Below are 24445 nucleotides of genomic sequence, written 5' to 3'. Positions count from 1 at the left end.
TTCAGTCTGATCTACACATCAGCTCTACACATTAGAGCTACACATAGAAACCCTGTCTCAAAAAACTAAGGGGAAAAAAAAGAGCCTTCTGAAGGAAAAAAAGGGAAGGAATTAATGCTTGATTTTCTAGGAATTGTGGTCTAATTTTAAAAATGAAAGCCTTCAGTATAGAAGAAAACATTGGCTTAGGAGACTCAAGCCCTCACTTCCATTTCTAATTCTGTGATGTCAGATGAATCACCACAACTTTTTGTTACTTAGCTAAAAGTTGATATGAAATTGTACAATACATATTTTCCCTCTCCACAGGTCCATGTTGAAGGTACATGCAAATAATTTCTACTACAAAATACAAATAATTAAAACTTAACACAGGGAAAGTTTTAGCTATAAAGTACTGAAGTGATTCAATTAATAGAAGCATCCTATACAGTCAAAAATCAAACCTAAGCCAGGTACAGGGATCACTTTTGTAATTCCAGCATTTGAGAGGCTGAAGCAGGAGAATTAGCAGAGTTTGAAGCCAGCCTAGACTAAATAGGGATACCTACCCGATGTAGTGACACACACCTTTAATCTCAGAATTCAGGAGGCAAAGGCAGGAGGATCTCTGTGAGTTCCAGGCCAGCCTGGTCTACATAGCAAATTCCACTACATTCAACAGTATATACAGAGGACCTGTCATTAAAAAACAACAACAACAAAACAGTGAGATCAAGGGAGGGGGAGGGGAGGGAGACAGAGGGGCCAGGAGAGAAGGGAAGGAGAGGAGGGGCGGGGAGGGGAGAGGAGAGGAGAGGAGAGAAACCTTAACCAGAATGAATGGGAAACAAAAGTGGATTATACCCACACAAACACATATGTATTATGCATATATATTTGCTAAAAATCTATAGCATTCCAGATTTTAAAATGCTATGTATTTATAAATAACTGTTTTTAAACAGCAAGAATTGCAAAGCAGAGAATTCAAGATAGCTATATCAAAATCTGTTTACCTAGAGACTAATAGCCTGATCATGCAATCTTCAGTGATTTACGGACAATGAAAATAAATTTTAAGTGCCTTATTTATGCCTCATGAAGAGATCTATGACCTTCCCATCACTAGGCTGCCAGACACAGTGGCAAAGTTGCACTGCTCCTCAGAGAAGACAAACACTGGGAAGGAACATTCAATGGCTGTTGCTTCACAAAAGAACTCCTGTCCTGCCCAACAAAGATTAACCATAAAGTACTGACCACTGTAGCAGGAAAACAATCCAAAGTTACATAGTCTATTCTAGTATGCAATTGCATTAAAGATAAAAAACACAAAAATGTCAACCCCAGTTACCACCTAAGTGACACAGTGAACAGGTTACAGGACAGTCACAAGAAAAAATATTTAGGAAAATCTGCTCTCTATTTCAAGGCATTGAAACCTTTCAAATTAAACCTATATATACTTACAGGGATTAAATTTTTAAAATGTCACTTACAGAGTTTTATTTTTCCATTTTCTAGTAAATTATACTCATCATTCAAAATTATATTATTATTCATACAATAACAAAGATTTATGCTAGCCATTAAAGACTAGGTACCATCTCAATGATATAAGTTCCCAGTATAGGAAATTTCCTTTGAAAGTAATAACAGTTACTCTGAAAATAGAACAATTGAACCATAATATTCAGTTCCTAATAACACCTACCTAGATGGATTCTATAAGGATTAAAGAAAATGGCATATATAAAACCTTGTATTACACTGCTAAGTGAAAGATTGTTATTTTATCTTTAAATGCTGGGGTTTTTTTTTACAAGTTGATGGAAATGGATTATGAGTGAGATTTGAATTTTCACTTATTACTATTTCTGTATCAGGATAGACTAATTACTATAACAAACAACTCCATCCCCTCCTCTCTCTTCTCTCTCTCTCTCTCTCTCTGTCTCTGTCTCTCTCTCCTTTGTTCTCCACATACCCAGAGCCTCTTGCACACTAGACAAATATGTTCTCACTCTTACTGAGCCACATCCACAGAAGTACATTTCTAGTCCTCTTGTTACCTTTTATTTTGAGGCAGCATCTCAGCAAGTTACCAAAGCTGGCCTTGGACTCACTCTGTGACCCAGAATGGCCTTCAATTTTCAATGCTCTACCTCAGCCCCCTGAGTGGCTGGGATGACAAGGCTGGGTCCTAAGGTTTGGTTGAGAGTTCTCTTCAATCCCCAGTGGGAGAAAATGTAGTAAGACTATACTAAGCAATGTTTCATAGACAAGACGTAGAAGTTACTCCTTCCTACCTTCCATATTAGCCTGCAAGTTTCTATGAAATTTCTGTCATGTTCCCAGTGGGTAAAACCTTAATTTTTCAAAAGAAAGTGATTTGTAATATAAAAGCCTAATTTTAAATTCTATAAAATTAAAAAACTGTTCATCAAAAGCCTCTTAAAGCCTCCCCAATCTCAATGAATTAGGTTGGGAAAGTCCTGAGGTGCTCTCCAGATCAAATTTTCTAATAAATTAACTTACTATGATTGTGGTCAAGACTAATATTGGGAGCAATAAAGAAATAATTTGATAGTCTAAAGTTATTTGATACCATTTTCTAATTAGAAGTGACAGAATTCCTTCTTGTTGAACCACTCCCATCAGGCACCAGTCAAGAAATAGGGGGAGGGGTAAAATAATCTCATTGCCCTGAAATACTTGGAGTATTATGGTTTCTGTCAGCTTTACTGGGTCCTTTAGGTACTCATGAATTTTTGCCAAGAGGATCTAGCCGTCTAGGTGTGCAATAGGGTGATGAGTTGTCTCCCTTCCTCTGGTCTAGTCACATTCACTTTTCTGTAAACTTTAACACTTCCTCCCTCCTCCATGGTCTCCTTCACAGTCATCCCAGGCTGACTTCTAGGGTGTGTGGTTCTTTTACATATCTAAAGTACTAAGAAAAATTATCAGCAATTGGTGTTTGTAGAGGACATGAGCTGCCCACATTTTTGCTTGTGGAAGTATACACTTTAAAGGCATAAAAAGGCAAGAGTGACAATGAAGAATTCACTAGGACCCACAGATACAAGCACCCGCTTTCAAAGCTTCTTTGGGAAGATCAGTGTGGACAGCATAATCAGCAACATTGTGCATTCAGCAGCGGAACTGGGACTGGCTGCTTCACCATTCTCACACAAGCAACACCTACTGACATCAAAGGCACATACCAGGGAAGGACAGTCAACTCAGAGCATTAAGTCAGAGCAAAACAGCATTAGAAATTTACTCCCATTTTAATAGTTTCTTTTTTTTTTTACAAGCAGTTAAATATTCATATGTTCTCGATTTTCAAAGTCAAGGAGGACGTTTGATCATCCAAATCTATATTTTAATATCAATAGTTATATAACATGTTCTAATTTTAAAATAATATCTTACTTACTTTTTGAGAATGTCACACATATTTATAATGAATTTTGATAATACCCATCCCTACTCTCCACTCTGACTCCACTTCCTCCTTGCAGCCTCTTGTCACCTTTTTTTTTTTTTTTTTAATTTTCTCTTTCGTAACCCACTGAGTCCAATTAGAACTACCAACTACCCATGTGCACATGTGTGTATGATCATCCAGGAGAACATTAGCGACTTACTGGAGGCCACGCCTCTCAAGAAAGCTGATTGTCCCTCCTTTGGCGGTCATCAGCTGCCTATAGATCCTCAGCTAGGGGTGGGATCTTACACTACTCTCCTCCTGTGCCAGAATGTTGTGTGGCTTGATCTTGTGCAAGCCTGGTGCAGACAACCACAGATACTGTAAGTTGAGGAGGACAGTGACCCTGCCATGTCCAGAAGATGCTGTTTGATATCACTCCTTTTTGAGACATCTCTAGTCCTCTTCCATGACATTCCTGGGCCTCAATGAGAGAAAATGAGACAAAAGTCCCTTTTTGTCCAGAGCATCCCTTAGTCAATTATTCTCTGCACTTTGACCAGTCTCTGTGTCAACTACTATCAATAATCGACAGTCATATAAAGGTTGATATTTAGAAGACAGTTTGGTACTATGTCCAACTAGCAAAATAATGGTAATAGGTTCTGTCCTAGGGCCTAGGGCCTTGCCAGCAATGGGTTCTTGGCTAAATTTATAGGACCAAGCATGAATTGCCACCTGTGGAGTAGACCTTATATCCAATCAGAAAGTGGTTGGTTATCCCACTCCCAGTTCATTGCTGGGTGAGACTGTTGGTGACATTTCTCCCCCAGAAGCCTGCATAGTTCCTGTCAGCACTAAGAAAGCTATCAAGAAGAAGTGAAGCTTCCTGTCAGTACCACCTTGATTTCTTTGTCCTGCAGCCAACGTGTATGATGTCTTCAGAAATAAGGTCTTACCATCCAGTTCTCCATGCACCACCAAATGCAATGGCAGTAGCCTGTGTTGTTTGGGGGTCTCTGGTATCTCTGACCAATAACTTGAAGGGAAATAACCTTCACCTGGCATGGGATTTTTGCTTGACAACTTACAGCTTGTAAGAGAAGCATCAATTGTGTCCACGCAGACAGGGTAACTACAAATGTGTGTGTGTGTGTGTGTGTGTGTGTGTGTGTGTGTGTGTGTGTGTGTGCATGTGTGTAAAAGCTTATAATATAATAGATGTCCATGTGACTTTTTCAGCATCTTTAGTGTTCGTTTTCACCACCCACATCCCATTATCCACCAAACCTGTCCTGCATTAATTCTGTTCCCCTTCATACTATCTGTATTCTACTATCCCTCCCTTAAGATCTTCACATACATATACACCAACAATAGCTCCTTCCAGCTTCCTGACTTCTTGTCCACACACTAAGGAAACCACTGGGGAGATTCCTTGAAAGTCTAGACACAGAACTACCATATGGCCATGCAATGCCATTCCTAGACATACACCCAAATGATTCTATATCCACAGAAATGCTTGCTTATCCATATTCATTGCCACTCTCTATTCACAATAGCTAGCATATTAGATCAGCCTATATGTCCATCAACTGATGAATGGGTAATGAAAATGTAGCATCTGTACACAATGAAATTTTATTCAGCTATAAAGAAAAATATGAAATTACAGAATTTGTGAGTAAATGAATGGAACTAGAAAGAGTCATATTGAGTGAGGTAGCCCAGACTTGAAAACACAAACACTGAATGTTCTCTCTTAAAATATTCTATTTTTAAATTTAGTTTACACATATTAGAGTCTTATGAAAGACAAAGTGAAGTCTAAATTAGAACAACCATACACCACCAAAACTGATAATCAAAAAGAAATGACCAATTCCAATGCAAAGGCATTACCTAATCATAGAAAATAAAGAGTCCTATCAGACCAACAAGAACTAATGAGATTGAATGAATAACAAAATGTTTCTCATTTAATGAAGAGCAATAAGGAGGTAGGTTTCATTGTTGAATTCTACTATTTAAAGAATTGACTGGTATCAATTCTTCCTAAATAATTACAAACATACTGAAGGAAAATAAATTCTTCTAATATTAAAACCAAATAAAAATGACCACAGGTCAGAATCCTTGATGATACAGTTTCTCAACCAAATACTAGAAATTTAACATGTTAAAAAATATCACCATTATCCAATGAGATTCAGTCTAGAGATGCAAGGATGGCTCAACATATACAAATCAATGAAATGTGATACAATCAGTCATTAGGATGAAGATATACATACTAGTAGTGGAGATGTAAATCAGTGCAGTCACCATGGAAATCCTTATGGTAGTTCCTCAGAAAGTGGAAAGTAGAATTATCCTATCAGATGATCTGGGTATGCTGTTCCTGAGAATATGTCAGAAGGAATTTAGATTTACATAACACCGGGATACTAACACAAAACTTATCCTAAATGCCAACCAGCAGATAAATGAATTTTTAAATGTAGTATGTTTATACAATGCATTTCCATTCTGCTGTAAGAAGCATGAAATTACTTCATTTTCAGGAAAATAGACAAGATTGGAGATCTTCCTGCTAAGCTAAATAAGCCAGACTCAGAAAGACAAGCATTGCATGTTTTCCCTCGTATACACAATAGACTTAAACATATTTGTAACTTGAAAGTAGAACAAGGGAATCTGTGGGAGGAGGAAGGACTCTAACAGGAGGGAGATGAGAATAAGAAGGGTAATGTTAAAGGAGAAAATATCATGTTTTCTTTCATATGTGGAATCTGGCTGTAACAACACATTATAAGAGAGGGAGGGGAGAGAAGCAAAGAGGAATTGTTTGGGGATGAGAAGAAGAACAGCAAGAAGGAGCAAGGCAATAGAGTACTGGGGTGAAAATAAGCAAAGCACTATTATACACACTTGTAAAAATTTCATAATAAATACTTACACTAATTTTTAAAGTTGTTAATTAGGAGTGCTAGCAAGATGGCATCTACTGCCAGTCTGAAGATTTGACTCCAATCCCTAGAAGCAAAATGATGAAAAGAACTAAATACTTATTTCTGCCTGAAAATTGTCCTCTGACCTCCACACACATGCTAGGTCTCTGTCTCTGGATCTCTCTGTGTCTTGTTTCTCTTTGTGTGCATCTATTTCATACACTAAATAAGTAATAAATGTAATAAGAATATTTTCAGCATCTGGTGACTAAAAATAAGATGAAGAGCAAAGCCCATGTGTTAACCTCAGCAAATACAAGAAAAGCATTTGAGCAAATTCATTTTCCTCATGACTAAAATGATGAACCAATTAGGTCTAGAAGAAACACGTGTTGACATGATAAAGCCACATGTGATGAAAGCAAGAACTAATAGTAGTATGAATGGATCAAAGCTGAGTGCTTCCTCCTGAAACTGTGGAACAAGACACATCCATTCTCATCACTTTAATCCAACACAGTACTGGAAGCACTAACTATAGCAATCAGGCAAGAGAAAGAAAGAGTATCCAACATGGAAGCCATATTATCACTGTTTACCAATGACACACTATTACATGTAGGAAGACCCAAACTCTCTATCAGAAACCACTTAGAACCAATAAAGCAAATCATCAACTTAAAAATTAATGTACAAAAAATAGTAGCATTACTATACTTGTAGCAGACTGTCCAAACTAGAAATGAGTGGAGCCACACCTTATAACAGATACAGATGCTAAAATAAAATTCCTAAGAACAAATTTAACCAAATGGATGAAAAAAAAAATCTCTACAATGAAGACTAAAATATGGATGAAAGGAATAAAGGAATCACAAGAAAAGAAGCATATTTCATGTGGATATACTGGGAGAATCAATAGTGTTGAAAACATCCATAATACCAAACATAGGGAGGCAATGAAATCCCCATCAAAATATCAGAAATCTGAAAATTTGCATTCAGCTATCTGCGTGTAACTAGGAGACATTACACTACCTGACTTCAAAATGCACAGCAGGGCTGTGGCCATTAGAAGAGCACTGTATTGGCACAAAAGTAAACAGAATGACCAATGGAACAGAACAGAGAGGCTGGAAATCAACCTGTGTCTACAACCATCTCGTTGTTGAAAGGTGCAGAGAAAGCACAGGGAAGAAAAGACAGTCTTTCCAATAATTACAGTATAGCCATGACTTCCCTCCTGTGTAGTGTGGGTTCTATGTCCAATTAGACAGCTGTTGGTTACCACTGACATGTGAGTGCCACTTATTGCACCTTCACTGAGACCTTGCCATGCTGGTCATTGTCACAGTTTATAAACAGTGTATCTGGATATGACTGTTTAATTGCTTCCCTCCTTCTGCAGTTTGATCAATACAGGCTGAGAAAAAAGAAAAGAGGAACAACACCAAGGTTGTTTAATAAAGCCTCAAGGAATCATATTATTTTTTATTTATGTAAAATTCTACACAATTATATATACATGCATACATACATGCATATATATATGAGGTGTTCCCCACAAGAATTGTGGACTAACAAAGAAACTCAGTATCAGACAAAGAAACCTCATTTTGAATGATTGCTCATGTATCCAGGTGGCTCCACAATCAATACACTATTATGCAGCACTTGGTTGTCTCTCGGTAGAGCCCTATTGAGGAAAACAGTGCACACTTAGGACCCAGATCTCCAATGATTCTAGCTGGATGCCATCTAAAAGCCTCTTCTCTGCGGTCTAGCCTCTGTGGTACCAGAAAATAAAATTTTCGTTTTTAATAAAGTATGTAGGCTGAAATTTTCCTACGTTGTTCCATTAACCATTTACCAAATAATGTGATTACACTGAGTAGTATATGAAACATTGCTCTATTCCTTTACCAGAGCACTATGAAGCAGATTCAAAATCCAAAAGATTGTCTAGGTCTAGAAAAAACAAAACACAGCAAGGGTATTTCAGGATTCAAGCAAGGGCAATCCATATTCTTATTTACACTCTATGGTAATAGTCATTTTTCCTTAGGGTTATAATAATTTTCTTCAAGCATTAATCCTCCTGTAATTTATTTCTTTCATTGTTTTGTTTTGTTATGAGAAAAGGTCTCTCTCATGTAGCCAAGGCTGTCCTTGAATCTCTGATTCTCTTGCATCTACCTCCTGAGTGATGGTATCAAGCATGTATCACCATGCCCAGCTGTGAATTTGCTTATTGCTCATGAATTGTGTAAGCAATCTGCTCACTGACCCACTCCCTTAGGTATCAGCAGGATAGAGAGCATGTAGACCAAAGAATGACCTGTGTTGGTTCCCAGTGGGAGGGAGTCTGCTCTCCTGCAAATACACACACAAGAAGGCCCCAATGCAAGGCTTGAAGCAGTGAGCCAAAGGCAAAGATCTGCCACTGAGCACAGCAAGCTGCCATGTGAAACCACACTTCTGCCACTTGCAGAAAAGCTGGTGAGTGTTCCTGGGCATGTGCCTTACCATGCCTGCTGTGAGATGGTTTTGCCAAGCTACCCTGCCAGCAGTCACTTACACTGCCAGCAATTGGAAAAGAAATGGGATGGAGAGTGTTTCCTCCCATCTTGTCCTGACTGTGATCTTGCTAATGTCTTTCTAGAAGCAAGCTGGAAGATTAAATACCTTCACTAATTTTTTTTAACGAGAATTAAAGACAAAATGCCCACTTCCAGGATATTCAGAAAGGCCAATGGAAAACCTCCTAGGTGTTAGAAACTGATAGACAGATCTTTGTTCTCCCCTCAAATATATCCAAGTAAAGTGCTAATGCAGAGTTTCTAAGAATAAGACTGTATTTGGAGATGGTCGCTTTGAAAGAAGGGCTAGGTTAAAATGAGATCTATGGTAGAACAGTCCAATACGAGTGGAGTCATAGAAAGGAGATTAAGTCACATAAAATATGGCTGGGAATATAGCACAGGCATCAGGCACATGCCTCACATTCAAGAGGCCCTGGATTGGATCCCAACACAACACACACACACACACACACACACACACACACACACACTCAGAAAGAAAGAAAAGAAAATAGAGGAAAGACGTCTTGATGACACAGGGAGAAAACAGCCATCTCCAAGAGAAAGAGTGGGTCCTCAAAAGAAACTGACACTACTGACACCCCAGTCTTGGGGTGAACATGAGTTTCTGTTGTTCCAGCCAGTGATTCTGGATTCTCTCTAATGGTAGCCCCAGCTGATTAATACAGGAGTCAACAGATTAAATAAACAGTAAAGCCAAGTTCTGACCCAAGATCTGCAGCATCCTTCCCTGCTGCCCCCCATATCATTCCACACACAACTTCATGTGGCTTCACCCCTACTTGGGAACACACCACTGAAGAAACTGTTTCTCATACTGAAGACCATGAGTCTTTTCTCAACTGCACTCTGAATTCCAGAATTGTTGCCCTGATTAGCTTCCAAAGCTGGCCCTGGCCCAGGACATAGACCCCAGATCCTACCCTACATCCACAGCCAAGGGCAACTCCATCTGAGTGACATTCAACAAGTCCATTCTGCACCACCTTTCAGTGCCCTGTACTTGGAAAAACAATGCTGGGGGGAATCTAAGAGGAAAGAGAACATTGTGCATCATAAGGCACAATGCTTTTAGGATTTTGTTGCTGTTTTTGTTGTTGTTTGTTTCTTTGTTTTTCTTTTTTTTTTTTTTTTTTTTTTTTGATAACGTAGATGATCATGGAGGCCATGGGAAGTCACTGAAGGGTGGAACAAGCAATGACTAAATTCAATTAGGGTACTTAATTTTAAATCAACCTAATGGAAGCTCATGGGTTTGAAGAGTTAATATTGTGAAAATGGCTATTCTGACAATGCCAGCCCACAGATTCAATAGAGTCTCTTAAAGTCCCAATATCATTCTTCACAGAAATAGAAACAAGCAGTCTTTTTTAAAAACTTTTTTATTTAACTTATTATTTTATATGTCGATCCCAGCTCCCTCTCCCTCTCTCCCTTTTACCCTCTCTGTCCCCTCACATGCACCCTGACCACCCTCCCCACCCACCCCCACACCCCAATTCCACATGTAGGGCAATGCCATCCAGGTGGGGTCATGTAGGTCTGTCAGTTCATTTGCAGTAGGAACTAGGACTTCTCTCCTTTCTCTAGGTTAAGGCAGTATCCCTCCATGGGGGATGTATTAGCAAGGTCCTTTTTGTGCACCAGGGATACATGCTGGTTCCACTTAGACTGCTCAGTCTTTTTTTTTTTTTTTTTTTTTTTTTTTTTTTGCAAGAATGTAAATGTGACTGGAGATAATTGTTGAGTTGGCCTCAGAAAGACAAATGTTACACTTTCTCTTTTTGAGTCCTAGATGTCAAGAAACATAAAGTCATGTGAATTGCTGCTGACACCAAATTAGAACAAGGGGATTCAAAAGAGATGAGTGTAAAGTGGGTGTAGACATGGGGGGTGATAACCACATTACAACATATGAAAGTGGCCTGTGTAGAGTGTAAGGGAGCTGGCTCTACCCCTCACATGAGGAGAGTGGCCCTGGTGGCCTGAACTGACCAGCTCAACTACAGCCCAAGCACACATCCTGAGCCTTGGGTTAGTACACCCTAACATCTACCCCATCTAGCACCTGCTGGAATTTGTGAAGGGACTGGTCCTATGGAACAATAAACTGGGGATCTCCATGACTAGGATATCTGAGGGGGTAGGGAAGCATATGGAGAGATTGGGAATCTAGCAGAATTGGGGTACACAATGTGAAATTCCCAAAGATTCAATAAAGAAAGTATGTTAAATATATCTAAGCATAGCTCAAATACCACTGCAAAAAAAATTAACTTCTTGCTTTTCATATTATTAATGCCCTCAAACACAATGTTGATAATGATAATGATATCATGTGATTGTTGGGTTCTCCTCCGCTGTTATATCTGTTGATTTTCTTATTGGTGATAGATAGTCTTATCATGGGAGCTTCATATATACATGCACTTTTAATAAAATATGCTTTTATGCTATTTTCAGAAAAAAAGAGGTAGCTATAGGCATACTTTTTATTCAATCTTCAAGACTCCTTTAGAAGAAAAAGTTGTAGAAGAATAAATGCCCTTTAAAATTTGAGATGGTTCTGTTTTTAATCTGATATAAGTATAGTTGTGGTCTATTTAAAACAGGAAGCTCAGAGTGAGGGCAAGGCCCTAGCAAGAACAGTGTGTGAGCAAATGCAATGTAAAGAAATATCCTGCACAGCTGACTTTGACTCCGGAGGTAAGGGAGTTTTGTTGGGGAAGCTGGGAAAGGCTCTTACTGCTAAAGGCTTTCTCCAGTAGTAGATTAAGAAAAGCATGCTGCCTTCTTTTTAAAATAATTCAGTAGATGTGGCTCAGAGCATTTCTTAATATTTTTGCAAAATTTGATCACCAATATCTATTCATCAGTAGGTTGGGTATAAGGTTATTTTCTAAATCAGTAGAGAAAATGACACAGAACTTTTATTTTTATCTTAAGACAGGCTCAGAGTGCAGGTGGCTGTTTACAAACTTTCTTCAGTTAATTGGATTTCTTAACATGAAATAGTATTTTCAAAACTAATTAAATTGTGTTCTAATGAATATTTAAGACCAAAATATGTTATCTTTGCTGTACAGTATATAGATTTTTAAATCATCCATAAAGGTAATTATATTTTTTACATTTCCAAAAAGTCTTATGCTATTATTGCTGCTAAGTGGGTTGTTCGTTTCCTCCTAGGCTATGATTGAAGAAGCCATCACCAGAGCTGAGGCTTTCTCAGTCATGTACACACCCTTTGCAACAAAAATAAGGGCTGATAAAATTGAAAAAGTGAAAGAGGTGTTTGTCAAAACTCACCCTGCATATGTGGACTGTATCTACACAGGTAAGTTTGGCATCCCACACAGTTGGCAGGTCCTCTACTGCCATGGCAACCAACACAGTGTCCTTTGTGGCTTGTTTGTTGTTTCTACTTACAGGTGTAAGCTTTAATCTAAAGAGTTCAAATGAGAACTTACTTTTAAGACATTAAGTAGTGCCAGCTTTCATTTCAATACAATATGTCTTGTATGGTCACAATTTTAGAATTGTTAAGGAGTAAATATAAAAACTTTCATGGTTTTAAAAGAAAAAAAATGAAATGAAGACCTGCGATAAAAAGCTACCTTTCCCTCAGCCCCCCCCCTTACTCCCAGAAATTAGTGTTTTCCTGAAGATGAACTTTGTTTTTTTAACCAAGGAATGCTACTTGAGTTTCCCATCTACCATTCACCTCACCCCTCAGATTTTTTTTTTTCTTCTAGATAACCATGCCTTAATTACTTTTCTTAATCAAGGGAGAGGTTTATTGTGGATCATGGTTCAAGAGATAAGTCCAACATGGCAGAAAGAACTAGGGCCAGATGCAGGGGTGGGGGTGGGATGGGGGTGTGATAAACCTCAAGGCCCTCCTCTCCTCCAAGTTTCTCACTTCTCCACTCCTAAAAGTTTCACAGCCTCCCAATACAGTACCACCAGATGGAGACCATGTGTTCAAACACATACTCCTATGGAGGATGTCTCACATCCAAACCACAGCAGTGGCAGAGGACACAGCATTGGGATCACTGCTTTCCCTCTTTTTTTATTCTTAAAGTCTCTTCCTTTTGTTCACTCACTCCAAAATATTTTTCCTATAATCACTATGTGTCAAAGTTGTTTTGGATTAAGAGGGATTTTTTTATACACACTAAACAAAACTATGCCCAACAATAACTACAAGAGAAACAAGGCCTCCAAAGGCATACAACGGGTGTCTGGGTATCAAATTTAAAAATAGTCTTTTCTCTTTCCTAATCCCTAGGGCTGAGGCTTTGATTTATGATATTAATAACAAGTCTATTATTGATCACTTTTAAAGTATCAGGTACTCTACATTTGTCCTCTTGTTGTTCCTATAATTTATGAGGAAAGGCGATCTACTTTGGAAACAAAACAGTAACAAGAAAAGACAAATAGTCTTGGAAGGTCCTTTGCCAAACTGATGACAGCAGGTCTCAGATGTGAACCTAGTCCTGACCCTTGAGCCACAGGCTTCTAGATTGCTTGGGTTTTTTATCCATAGTGCCCTAGGTACTCCAGAGGAAAGACAATAAATCCAACTATTGACAACTGAATCATAAATCCCTAAAGACCAGGGGGAATTTGAGAAGAGAAAAGAGGAAGTGAATACAGAATTCATGCTATAGTGATGGTTGACACTGATGTAGTAAGTTTGAACACTCTCTTAAGCATTCGACAGAGAGGCCAAGGAAGTGACTCACAAGCCTGCCAACCCATGTAAAAGTGCTGTGCTGTGCTGGCAGGGAGGTGACAGGAGACTCCCCAGGGAGCTTACAAGCCACCTTGCCAAATAAAAGAGAAACTCTGCCTCAAACCAGGTGGTAAGTGAAGACCTCTGCTGTCCATACATGTGTTGTGACATGTGTGTCTCACACACATACTCAAAAATAAGCTTTTAAAGAAAGATTAAAACACAAAAGAAGAGGTATCATTTTAAAAATCAGTTAATATTTCTCAGAACTTAGACTTGGTTGTTGCTAAAAAAAATTAATTATTTCATTATATTTCAAGGATTTTCTTTTTCTTGGGCGGAGGGGGGTGGATCAAGACAGCACATAAAAGTCATGCCTACTTATTACCATGGAAAACTGAATCCAATTCAGCTATTTCCATTCTAATACCTAAAAAACAGAGGAATTCATCGACATTGCCAACTTGCCAATTTCTCTTCTGGTGGAATTAGTTTAGTTATATTTAACCTACTTCCCAGAGAAGTCATGACGATTAATTAATAACTTAGGAAGCATTGTTGTCACTGAGAGTTTAAAAACAATAATAACATTAATGAGCCAGACTCATATCTCCTGTAACTCCATCAAACCTGTTATCAAGATGAATTATGATCTGTTGGCAAGACAATTCATGCTCAAGTATCTTACACTTTTGAAAAGAAGATAATTACACATCACTAATGATTGTTTCTATTATTTTTGAATTACTAATTACTAGCATATGACAGTGTGATATGAGAACCTAGAGTAGGAAGATAAAGCACCTCAAGGGGGTGTTAGGTAGGGAAGGCAGTTTAGAATTTAAATTTCTTGGGCTACTAAAGCTCTTTGCCCCTGTGAAATCTGTGCTTTAAGCAAACAAGATGACTAAATGGTGACATCATTTGCCTCTGGGTCAAAAAAACAGGTCCCCCCCCACACACCCAAAAAAAACCTGCTAGCTGGGATGAGGGTTAAACAATTACTAGTAGCCTATTACTAGAGTAATTTTGAGGTATGGCTTCTTTACTCCAGCACCTTCAAGGTGAGTATGACTACAGAGTATGGAAAGAACAAAGATCGGCTTTTCTCCATCATCTCAACACCTCTCCCAGGAGGTGCAGAACATGGCTAGAATGAACACCAGGACCACATGTAACAAACCAAGGAATCACTGTGTTTTCCTGCCATGCCCCCAAAACCAGCATCTGCCTTTCATCTACTTTGTAGACTATGATTTATTTTGACACAGGCTCTCACTGTCTAACCCTGGCAGCCCTGTAGCTGGCCTCACACTTGCAGCAATGCCCCTGCCTTTGCTGCCCCAAGTGCTAACAAGTGCTGGTAAGCAAAAACAAAAGCCAGATCAACACACTCCACCACGCACAAAGTCCTCACTCACCCTATCCTAACGACTGAAAAACACTTCTATGTGCAACCAATGCCACCTTCAGAAACACTCAACATTTTTATATGTTCTTCTGTTTATTTCCCACCTTCTTTGTGTGTGTGTGTGTGTGTGTGTGTGTGTGTGTGTGTGTGTGTGTGTATAGAACAGAAGTCAGCCTCAGGTGTTGTTCCTCAGGAAGTTTCTACTTTGTTTTGAGAGTTTCAACACACAGGTTACATGTACCCCCACAGCCCCCATGCCTCTTCCTCCCCAACTCTGGGATTACAAGTGATTATCAGCACACACAGTTCTTTATGTGAGATGGAATGCAGGTCCTCATGTCTGCACAGCATGCACTTCACCATCATCTCCTTTTTAATGAGTGTTTACTATATACCAGGCACTACTCCAAACCCTTTATATGTGTACACAGACTTCTACCCCACAGTCAGTCTTCCGCAGACAGCTAAGAAACACATTGCAAGCACCCACCGAAGGCTCAGTACAGACATGGTGCTGTCCCGGTCCCTCCATTGAAATTATGAAGTTTGCACTGCAGCAAGAGAAATGAGATGAAATCTGAAAGTTTTCTAAATTAGAGAAATGGTCTGAGGAAACACAATAGATAAGATTGTATGATGGAAACCTTGAGAGTCAGAAGAAGGGGTATCTAGCAAAGCTTTGCAGGAGACGATGTTGTTAATCATTAAAATTTGGAAACCAGCACACTGGATCCAGCCAGTGGAGGCTGCCAGACAGAACTCCACCTCAGAAACTCTGCCCAGCTCTGGGTCACCTTCATGAAGTCTGTCTGGGACATAGTGCATCACTCCCTGGTCATAACAGCACAGCAAGTCCAGCTGTAGTTGGTAAAGATGACCATGAGCAGGAAGGCCCCCCCAGCCAGCAACATGTTTTCTCCAACCCATCTTCTCTGTAAGACATTTTTACATTAAAATTAGAGGTGTAGGAGGAAGGTATAAAAGTAATTCAATCTGAAATAATTTTGGAGTTTAAGACTACGTTTCTTCTGAATGAACTAATTAAATGAGAAATTGGTCTAGCACTGATTTATCATGAGAAAACTCACTCACTGTGGAAAGAGGTCAATTCTACAAGACTGATGAGGGGAGAGCTAAATTGCAGTTTTGTGGAATGCCCAAGCTCCAGTGTGCACCAGAATTCACGGTGCATCCTTTTCTAGTTTGGACCCACCAAAATCTTCAAGCCATATTATAATAGAGCTTCATTGTACTATGTTTCACTGAGGAAAAATTACTGATTTTTTATAGCATAGCTATCCATTTTTCTTATTTAAGAAAACATCCAGTTTGATTCATGTGGTGTAGTCAGGGTATATAAAACAAATAATAATTCACCAGCCCTGGAATTATTATGCTTTCATTTATAAAGATTTTGCTTGTGATTTTATTCATATATTCCAATGAAATAATGCAATTCCATGCAGTTCTTATTCTTGCATGGCTGTATTTTAATAATAATAAAGTAATACAATAAGCATACCCTGTCTCCTCTTGATGAAAATATCAAGATTTATTTGCTAAATAAATAAATATTAAGTAATGGATCTGTGCTTAGCCATGTTTAATAGAAAAGTTTTCTGGATCAGATATCAATTACTTTAACACTTAAGTGGATAGCATCATATTTTGTCATTCCTATGCACTGTAACTCCCAGGAGTAAATACATATGTTCAGAGGGATAATATATTGTTTTTAAATAGACCTTTAAAAATCACTTCTCACTGGAATTTATGTTTGTTTTTGCACAGCCATCATTTACCAGTAAGGATAATATATTCTTATTTTCTCTAAAACATAAAGTCAAATTCCTCATTTTTTATTACTTCCTTAAACTATATAATTTTTTCATGATGAAGAGTTCTCGAGATCTGAAGGTCTTCCTCTTTGTAACCCAGCTTTCACAAATTGAAAAGATTATGGAGTTCTGAAATTCAAGATCCCGAATTCCCAACATCGTTGGGAAAATGTTGCAGGCAAGTATGCGGTCTTGAGGATAAATCCACTGAGTTTTCCAAAGAATTAAAGAACCATTCCCAAAGCCAAGATACATCCCATACACAGGCTTGAGGACTGTACTGTTGACAGTGTTGCTCTTCCTGGTATGACATCATGTCCAGGCATCACTGTAAGGGAAGTGAATGCTTCCCAGCCATAGTCCGTGTGTCCCCTGCTGCTGCTGTGCTTCTGCTTCGTTTGTTTCTCTTTTCTATCTCAGCTGAGCCTCACCTCAACTCTACTGCTGCTTAGCTAAGGCATTTCCTCACAACCTCAGAGCAAAGGTAGACTGTGTTGCTCCCAGAAGCATCAGCCAGTGACGCAAAAATAAGTGTAGTATAAAGGTTTTCTGCAGCCTCTGAAGCACATCAGGGTGACACCGCTGAGATAAGGCGCATACCTAGAGCAGAAGATGCACACCCACAGTGCTCAGCAAAACTGTGCAAACGGCAGGTCCCCTCAAAGACTGGTTCCCACTCGGAGATCCCAGGACACAACCTCACATGTGCAGACAGGTCAGTTCCTTGCCAGTGTCAGTCTTGGCGCCTTGTCAGTTTCTTACGTACTAGGTCACCTTAGTCTACACAGCAGAGCCCAGGGAACATTTCTAGACTTGTAGAGACCTTCTTAGCCGGTACGGTGGCAGTGTGATAATCACCCTTATCAGTTTCATATGAAACCAGCCACTTTACATCGCTGATCACTGCTACATAATGAAGCAGGCAGCTGGCCTGCCAATATCATTCCTAGGGAGATGTGTATGGCTGTCTAACTAGCTATGTAGAAAACTTGATAACAACCAAAGTAAGGATACCATCCACGGCCAACTTACTGCTGAATGAGTTTTATTTGTGTTACTTACATGGATACTTAAAGGAACAAAAAGTACTCGAAGGCAGCTGCCTCTCCAAAGGCCACCCCAGCATGTGTGACAGATCATGAAAGCTGGACACTCGACAGCCTGCAGGCAGCTCAGCTGGTTAGAGAGTGTTCTTTGCTGGTGGCTCATTTGTTCTGAGCCGCCTTCCATGCAACTCTACTGGTTCTCTGCCTCTTTGAGGTGGTTTAACTTGTATGAGAATAACTCTCAGCAGTCCTTTTAGTTTATATAGAATTGTGAAGTGAGGGCCCTAGTTAATCTGGTAAGTTTCAGGAACTTCCTGAAGAATCTGAGTTTTGGTCTTTTTTGTTTTGTTTCCTCTTCACACCCTGTATCTTAAGGAGCTTCCCTCCAAGATGGCAGGTACTAATTTCAGAAAATACTGAACATACATACAGTCACAACAAATAATAGCTCTGCTTCCTCACATTTAATTTGAAGTTTTTGTTAGGAGGGGTCAGTCTTGCACAGAAATGGGGTTTCATATTGAAGAGGTCCTTTTCCAAACTCATTTATCTAGATTTGGATATTCAGCATACAAGTTCAATGTATTTCTCCTTAAATACTTGGCTCACAATTAACCTATGCTTTCTGAGCATGAGTGTTTTATGAGGACCTTCTAGAATCTCACTAGTTTCTTTTAAGTAGAGCCTCATCCATTTGATCTTGCTTGTGTGTGTGTGTGTGTGTGTGTGTGTGTGTGTTTGTGTGTGTGTGGTGTGAGTGTGTATGTGTGTTTGTGTGTGTGTGGTATGAGTGTGTATGTGTGTGGGGGTATGGTGTGTGTGGTGTGTTTGTGTATGGTGTGTGTGTATGGTGTGTGTGTTGTTGTGTGTGGCATGCTTGTGTATGGAGTGTGTGTGTAGTGTTGTGGTATGCTTGCATATGGTGTGTGTGTGTGTGTGTGTGTGTGTGGTGTGTGTGGTGTGCTTGTACATGGTGTATGTGTGTATATATGTGGTATGCTTGTGTATGTTGTGTGTGTGTGTATATGTGTGTCTGTGTCTGTGTGTGGTGTGCTTGTATATGGTGAGTGTGTGTGGTGTGCTTATGTATGGTGTGTATGGTATATGTATGGTGTGTGTGTGTGTGTGTGTGTGTGTATGATATGTGTGCTTGTGTGAATGCAAGTGTCAAAGGATCGGCTTACATGCCACTCCTCATGCACCATCTACCTTATTTAGCTTTGTTTTTATTTAGAGATAAGGTCTCTCACAGACCAGAAACTCGCCAATCAGGCTGAAGCCCCAAGTCAGTGAGTCCCAAGACTTCACCTGTCTCAGCTTCCCCAACCCTCAGGTTAAAAGAGCAGAGAGCACACTCAGACTGTTTACTTGGGTTCCTCAAGCTTGCATAGTAAGACTTCCGGAATGAGCCATCTTGAAATCCTTTTTGTTTGGTTTTTTGTTTTTGTTTTTTTTTTTAATATTTTCATGACATTCTATCCATACATCAATGTGAATTTTAAAATGCACAGCTCTGCTGGTTGGGGTACTCACAGCTGCAATCCCAGCACATAGTGCTGTACCACATAGTGAGCTGCAGGCCAACTTGGGCTATAATCAAAAAGAAAAAGAAAAAGCGTTTATAAAAACCGTGAAAGAAAGTTGGACATGGTGGCACATGCCTTTAATCCAAGTCCTAGAGAGACAGAGGCAAGATCTCTGTGAGTTCAAGGCCAGCCTGGTCCACAAAGTGACCCCTCCAAATTTAGAACCATTTCTTGCCAATTACCAAGACAATCACTGCTCTAACTCTTAGAGTCATTTCTTCCTGCTGTAGTTTGAGTATGAACAGTACCCTTAGATAGGTGGGCTACAAGCTTGGTTCCCAGGGTGGGAATTGGAAGGGGGTAGACACTTTGAGAAGTGGGACTGGAAAGAGGATACTTATGGCATAAGGCATCACCATTAGAAAGGTTTAGGGTCAACTCTCTGGAGTGGGAAAAAACCAGAAGAAACTCCAGAAACAAGTTTGTTATGGGCAAGCCCAGCTCATCCCCAAGCCCCATAGCACACATGACACTCTCCTTTCTCCCAAGCACTGACAGTGTTAGAGCCCACACATCATCCCAGGGCAAAGGGAAATGCACTGGATGTACTCCAAAGCTTGAACTTTTCAGCCTCAGAACTATGAGCCAGTATAAACCTTGGTTCCTTTTAAGATACCCAGACCCAGGTGTTGAGCTATATCAACACAAAAATGTAAATGGAGTTCTTAGTGTAAATAATAAAAAGCTGGAGTCAGATATAGAGGGAAGTGGAGACAGATCAGAGAGAAGGAACAAGCCATAGCACACCTTATCTCCTTAGCATCTCAGCAGACAAGAGTGTGATTTCCTATTTCTCCCTGATTATATCCTATTTCTCCCCAGTTACCTCACCTCCTCTCTGTCTGTACAGACCTCCAGACTTCTATGGTTAGCTAGTGGCAAGCCCCATTCTCTGACTCAGACAAGCTTTATTTGTACAAGCAAGGTATGCCACACCAAAAAAAAAAGCTAAGATACTCCCTTACTTCATCATTCATTCATTCCGAAACCCTGACTTTAACTTGCCACTGTAAAACATTATACATCTGAAACCACAGAAGGAATACACTGTGTTTGGCTTCTTTTGTGCAACAACATATTTGTGAAATGTATGCATGCTGTCAAAAGCCCTAATTGCTTTGTTTTCATCACTCTCAAATGTCACATGGAAAGCTCAGAATTGAAATGTATCTCCAATGATGGGCATGAGTGGTCTGCAGCTTCTTCATGTTACCAATAAAATTCATATAACTCCAGTGATCCTGCTGGCCCTACTACACTGTGTTCTGGAGTCAAATTGTTGTGCCATATGGCAGGAGAGATAGACATGCAATCAAATTTTAGTAGATACCATCATACTGTTTTTCAGAGAAGTGCCAAATTCAATTTTCCCAATCAAATATTCATTTTTTTTGTTTTCATACATCTCACAATTATATATTAATCTATTGCAAATGGAGGTGGAGCTCTTGGTCCCAAATAATCACACAAAAGCTTAATATATATATTAGTAATAATATATTAATATATTAGTAATATATATTAATATATTAGTAATAATATATTAATATATTCCCATATATTTATATATATATGGGAATGTTCAGCTTATAGCTCAGGCTTATTACTAACTAGCTCTTACGAGTTAAATTAACCCATTTCTATTCATCGACATTTTGCCACGTGAATTCTTGGCTTTACCTGTCCTCTAGCAAGTGTTGTTCTTCTGGAGGTTGGCTCAAATCTCCCAGACTCTACCCTTCTTCCTCTCTGTATTTTCAGTTTGGCTTTCCTGCCAAGTCTTATTCTGCCTTGCTCTACTTGCTGTAGACCAAATTGGCTTTATTATCAACCAATGAGAGTAATACATATTCAAAGCATACAGAAGGATTATCCCAAAGCAGCCTATTTTTATTTTAGTGCCTGTGTCGTGTGTGTGGGGGGGGCACGTGCATATATATATATATTATGTATGTATGTATGTATGCATGTATGTATGTATGTATATGTTGATTTTCTTTTCTGTGTATTCCCTGGACATTTAGTTTGTGTATTAATTTGTCTTGGACATGTAGCCTGTTTAAGTCTCCTGCTTGATATTCCAAAAATGACAGCAATGTATCTATCAACTTGTCACCCATTGTTCTCCTGTCACAGGAAAGTGGGAATCTTGTGTGTTGGGGAGGGGTGATGCTCTAAGTCCAGAGCCATCAATCTGTCTTTTATTTTTTTTTTTTTTTGTTTTTGTTTTTGTTTTTGTTTTTTTGCTCATTGTACTAGGCTTTTTTCTTTTGGGCCACCAACCAGCTCACAAATCAAGGCATGGAGATTTATTAATTACGAATGTTTGGCCTTATCTTTGTTCTTTTTTCTTGATAGCTCTTGTAATTTAAATGATCCTGTTTTTCTTCAACTACATTTTGCTGTTATGAGTAGGCTTTTTCCCTGCCGGCCTGGTCCCACCACCAGCCCCAAATAACACACAGAGACACTGTATTTGATATAAAGCTGTTGGCCAGTTACTAGTTTCTTATCAGCTACCTCTGTCTTAACCCATTTCTATTAATCTAATTATTTCCACATGGTCTCATCTTACCAGAGAGAGGGCCAGATCTCTGTTTTCTCATGTCTCTACATCTTGGTACTCCTCTCCCATTTCCTCTCTCCTCCTGGTCTCCTAGTCCCACCTATCTTACTTTCCTATTGGCCAACATTCAGTATTCATTATTTTTTGTTCATTAACCAATAAGAGAAACATATTTACAAAATGACATCTCCCATCATTTTGCCTCATAGATATTTACCTTTCTTTCATCTTTTTTTTTCTTTCTTCCTTTCTTTATGTCCTACTTTCAGCAGCCTGGCTTCTAGCCCAGGGCATGACCCTCTCTTTCTCCCTTGTTCTCTCCTCTCTTCTTCTCTCATTATTCTCCAGCCTAGATTTCTCCTCCTACTTATTCTCTCTGCCCACCAGCCCTGCCTATCCCTCTCCTGCCTAGTTATTAGCTGTTCCGCTTTTTATTAGAACAATCAGATACATTAGGCAGGCAAAGTGAAACATCAACACATCTTTACATAATTAGACAAATGCAGCATAAACAAATGTAATACACCTTTACACAGTTAAAGTAATATTCCACAACATAAACAAATGTAACACATTTTTATGTAGTTAAATATTCCACAAAAGTTCATCTGCCCTTTAAGAAGGCCATATTGTCTTAATTGAATTGCTATATTTTTCTGTGATGCTTTGATTCACACACACACACAGGTCTTCTGCTTTGCTTTCCTCTTCAAATCTGGCAAAGTTAATATGCTTAGCCCATTATGCCTATTTCCATATAAAAATGTCTTGCTGGTTATTACTTTTACTCTACTGGGGCTTGAAACATCCGCATATCAGTTCAGAGCACTAGCTGTCATGGAGGAGCTGGGTTTGGTTCCTAGCACCCAGATGGTGTCTCATGACCTTCTGGGACTCCAGTTCCAGAGGATCCGGTGCCACCTTCTGGCCTCCTTGGGCATCAGGCTGCACATATACAAATAAAATAAAATTAATAAATCTTTTAAAGAAAATCCTCTTGGAAACCTGCATATTGACTTGGAGAAACTAACATCTTTATAATTTTTAATCTTGCAGTTCATAAACATAAATCTTTATAAATTTTCTCAGTTTTAGTAGACACTGATTTTTCTATCAATTTTTCCCAAAGACCTCAGCTTTTTTAAAAGTTCCATTAATACATAATAATTGTACATTTCTGAAACAGAGTATAGCATGTATACACTTTGTATAATAATCAGACCAGGACAAGTGGTGTGCCCATGACTGATTTCTTTGGGTTTAGAACATTCAAAATCCTGAGAAGAAATGCAATAAGTTGTTGTTGTTGTTGTTGTCGTTATACATTGGGTAGTATCTCCAGCAATTGTTCAATTTCCCCAGCTCCTCATGCCCAATTATCCTTTTACTCTCTATCTCTATGAATTTGACTTCTCTAAGGTACTATGTGGAATCAAGGGATATTTTATCCATTTGTATGTGGCTTATTTCACCTCACATAATGTCTTCAATGTTTATTCATGTTGTCCATACCATTTTCACTTTCTTCCTAAGTATATTATGTGTGAGTGCATGCATATGTGTATATATCACATTTTCTTTAACCATTCACTTAGTCTGACATTAATTCTTCCCACCTCTTGGTTATTATATATAATGTTATGAACATGAGTCTATGACTATTGAGCCTTGTCTATCAATTATATGAAGTACATATTTAGAAGTGAAATATCAGGATTCATTTTACAGGAATGGCTGTGTCACTTTTCATCACAGCCAACTAGTTTTATATTACTATTGTGATCAATAATGGCACCATCAAGATGTGTTCATTTTTGTTGTTTTTGCTTAGTATAAAAATTAGTAATCCCCAGCCCTTGTAAGAGGAAAACATATAAAGGAAATATTCTCCCCAGAAACTGAATTTGACATATTTATGTGTTTTTTCACATCAACTCTAATATTTTTAAGATTATTTGTATTATTTGTAGATTTATTGAATTTCTAGCTTAATCCTGGGTAAGGAACCTTCCAATTCAGTTGCCAATTCAAATAATACAACATAGCTTTCAAAAGACTAACAGAGGTGCCGAACAGGCAAATTTACACAACTGAAATCTCTATAAGTAGCACTGCTTTTGAACAAAGCTGGGCCCAACAGTTCCATATCTCTTACTGCTCTGTTTCCTTGGTCAAATTTATTCTGAAGTTGTACCTTCTGTTTTACTACCTGCACCATGCATCAAGTGCTAGGTCCTAGACACCAGTAGTAAAATATTCAAGTGTGTTTTAAGATGTGAAATTGT

The 24445-nt window shown here is 38.8% G+C and overlaps 1 protein-coding gene across 1 annotated transcript in view; it reads left to right on the top strand.

Annotated features, from left to right (window-relative positions):
* Spata16 (spermatogenesis associated 16) overlaps positions 1–24445 on the top strand; it is a 265426-nt gene that overhangs the window by 179273 nt on the left and 61708 nt on the right. Inside the window, exon 5 of the mRNA XM_051185905.1 lies at positions 12159–12306. Coding sequence (XP_051041862.1) covers positions 12159–12306 — 148 coding nt within the window. The remainder of the gene's footprint in view (positions 1–12158; positions 12307–24445) is intronic.

Source organism: Phodopus roborovskii, unplaced genomic scaffold (assembly GCF_943737965.1).
Source record: "Phodopus roborovskii unplaced genomic scaffold, PHOROB, whole genome shotgun sequence".
Lineage (NCBI taxonomy): Eukaryota > Metazoa > Chordata > Mammalia > Rodentia > Cricetidae > Phodopus > Phodopus roborovskii.
Note: the sequence above shows the minus strand (reverse complement) of the source record. Positions and strands in the feature narration are given on the sequence as shown.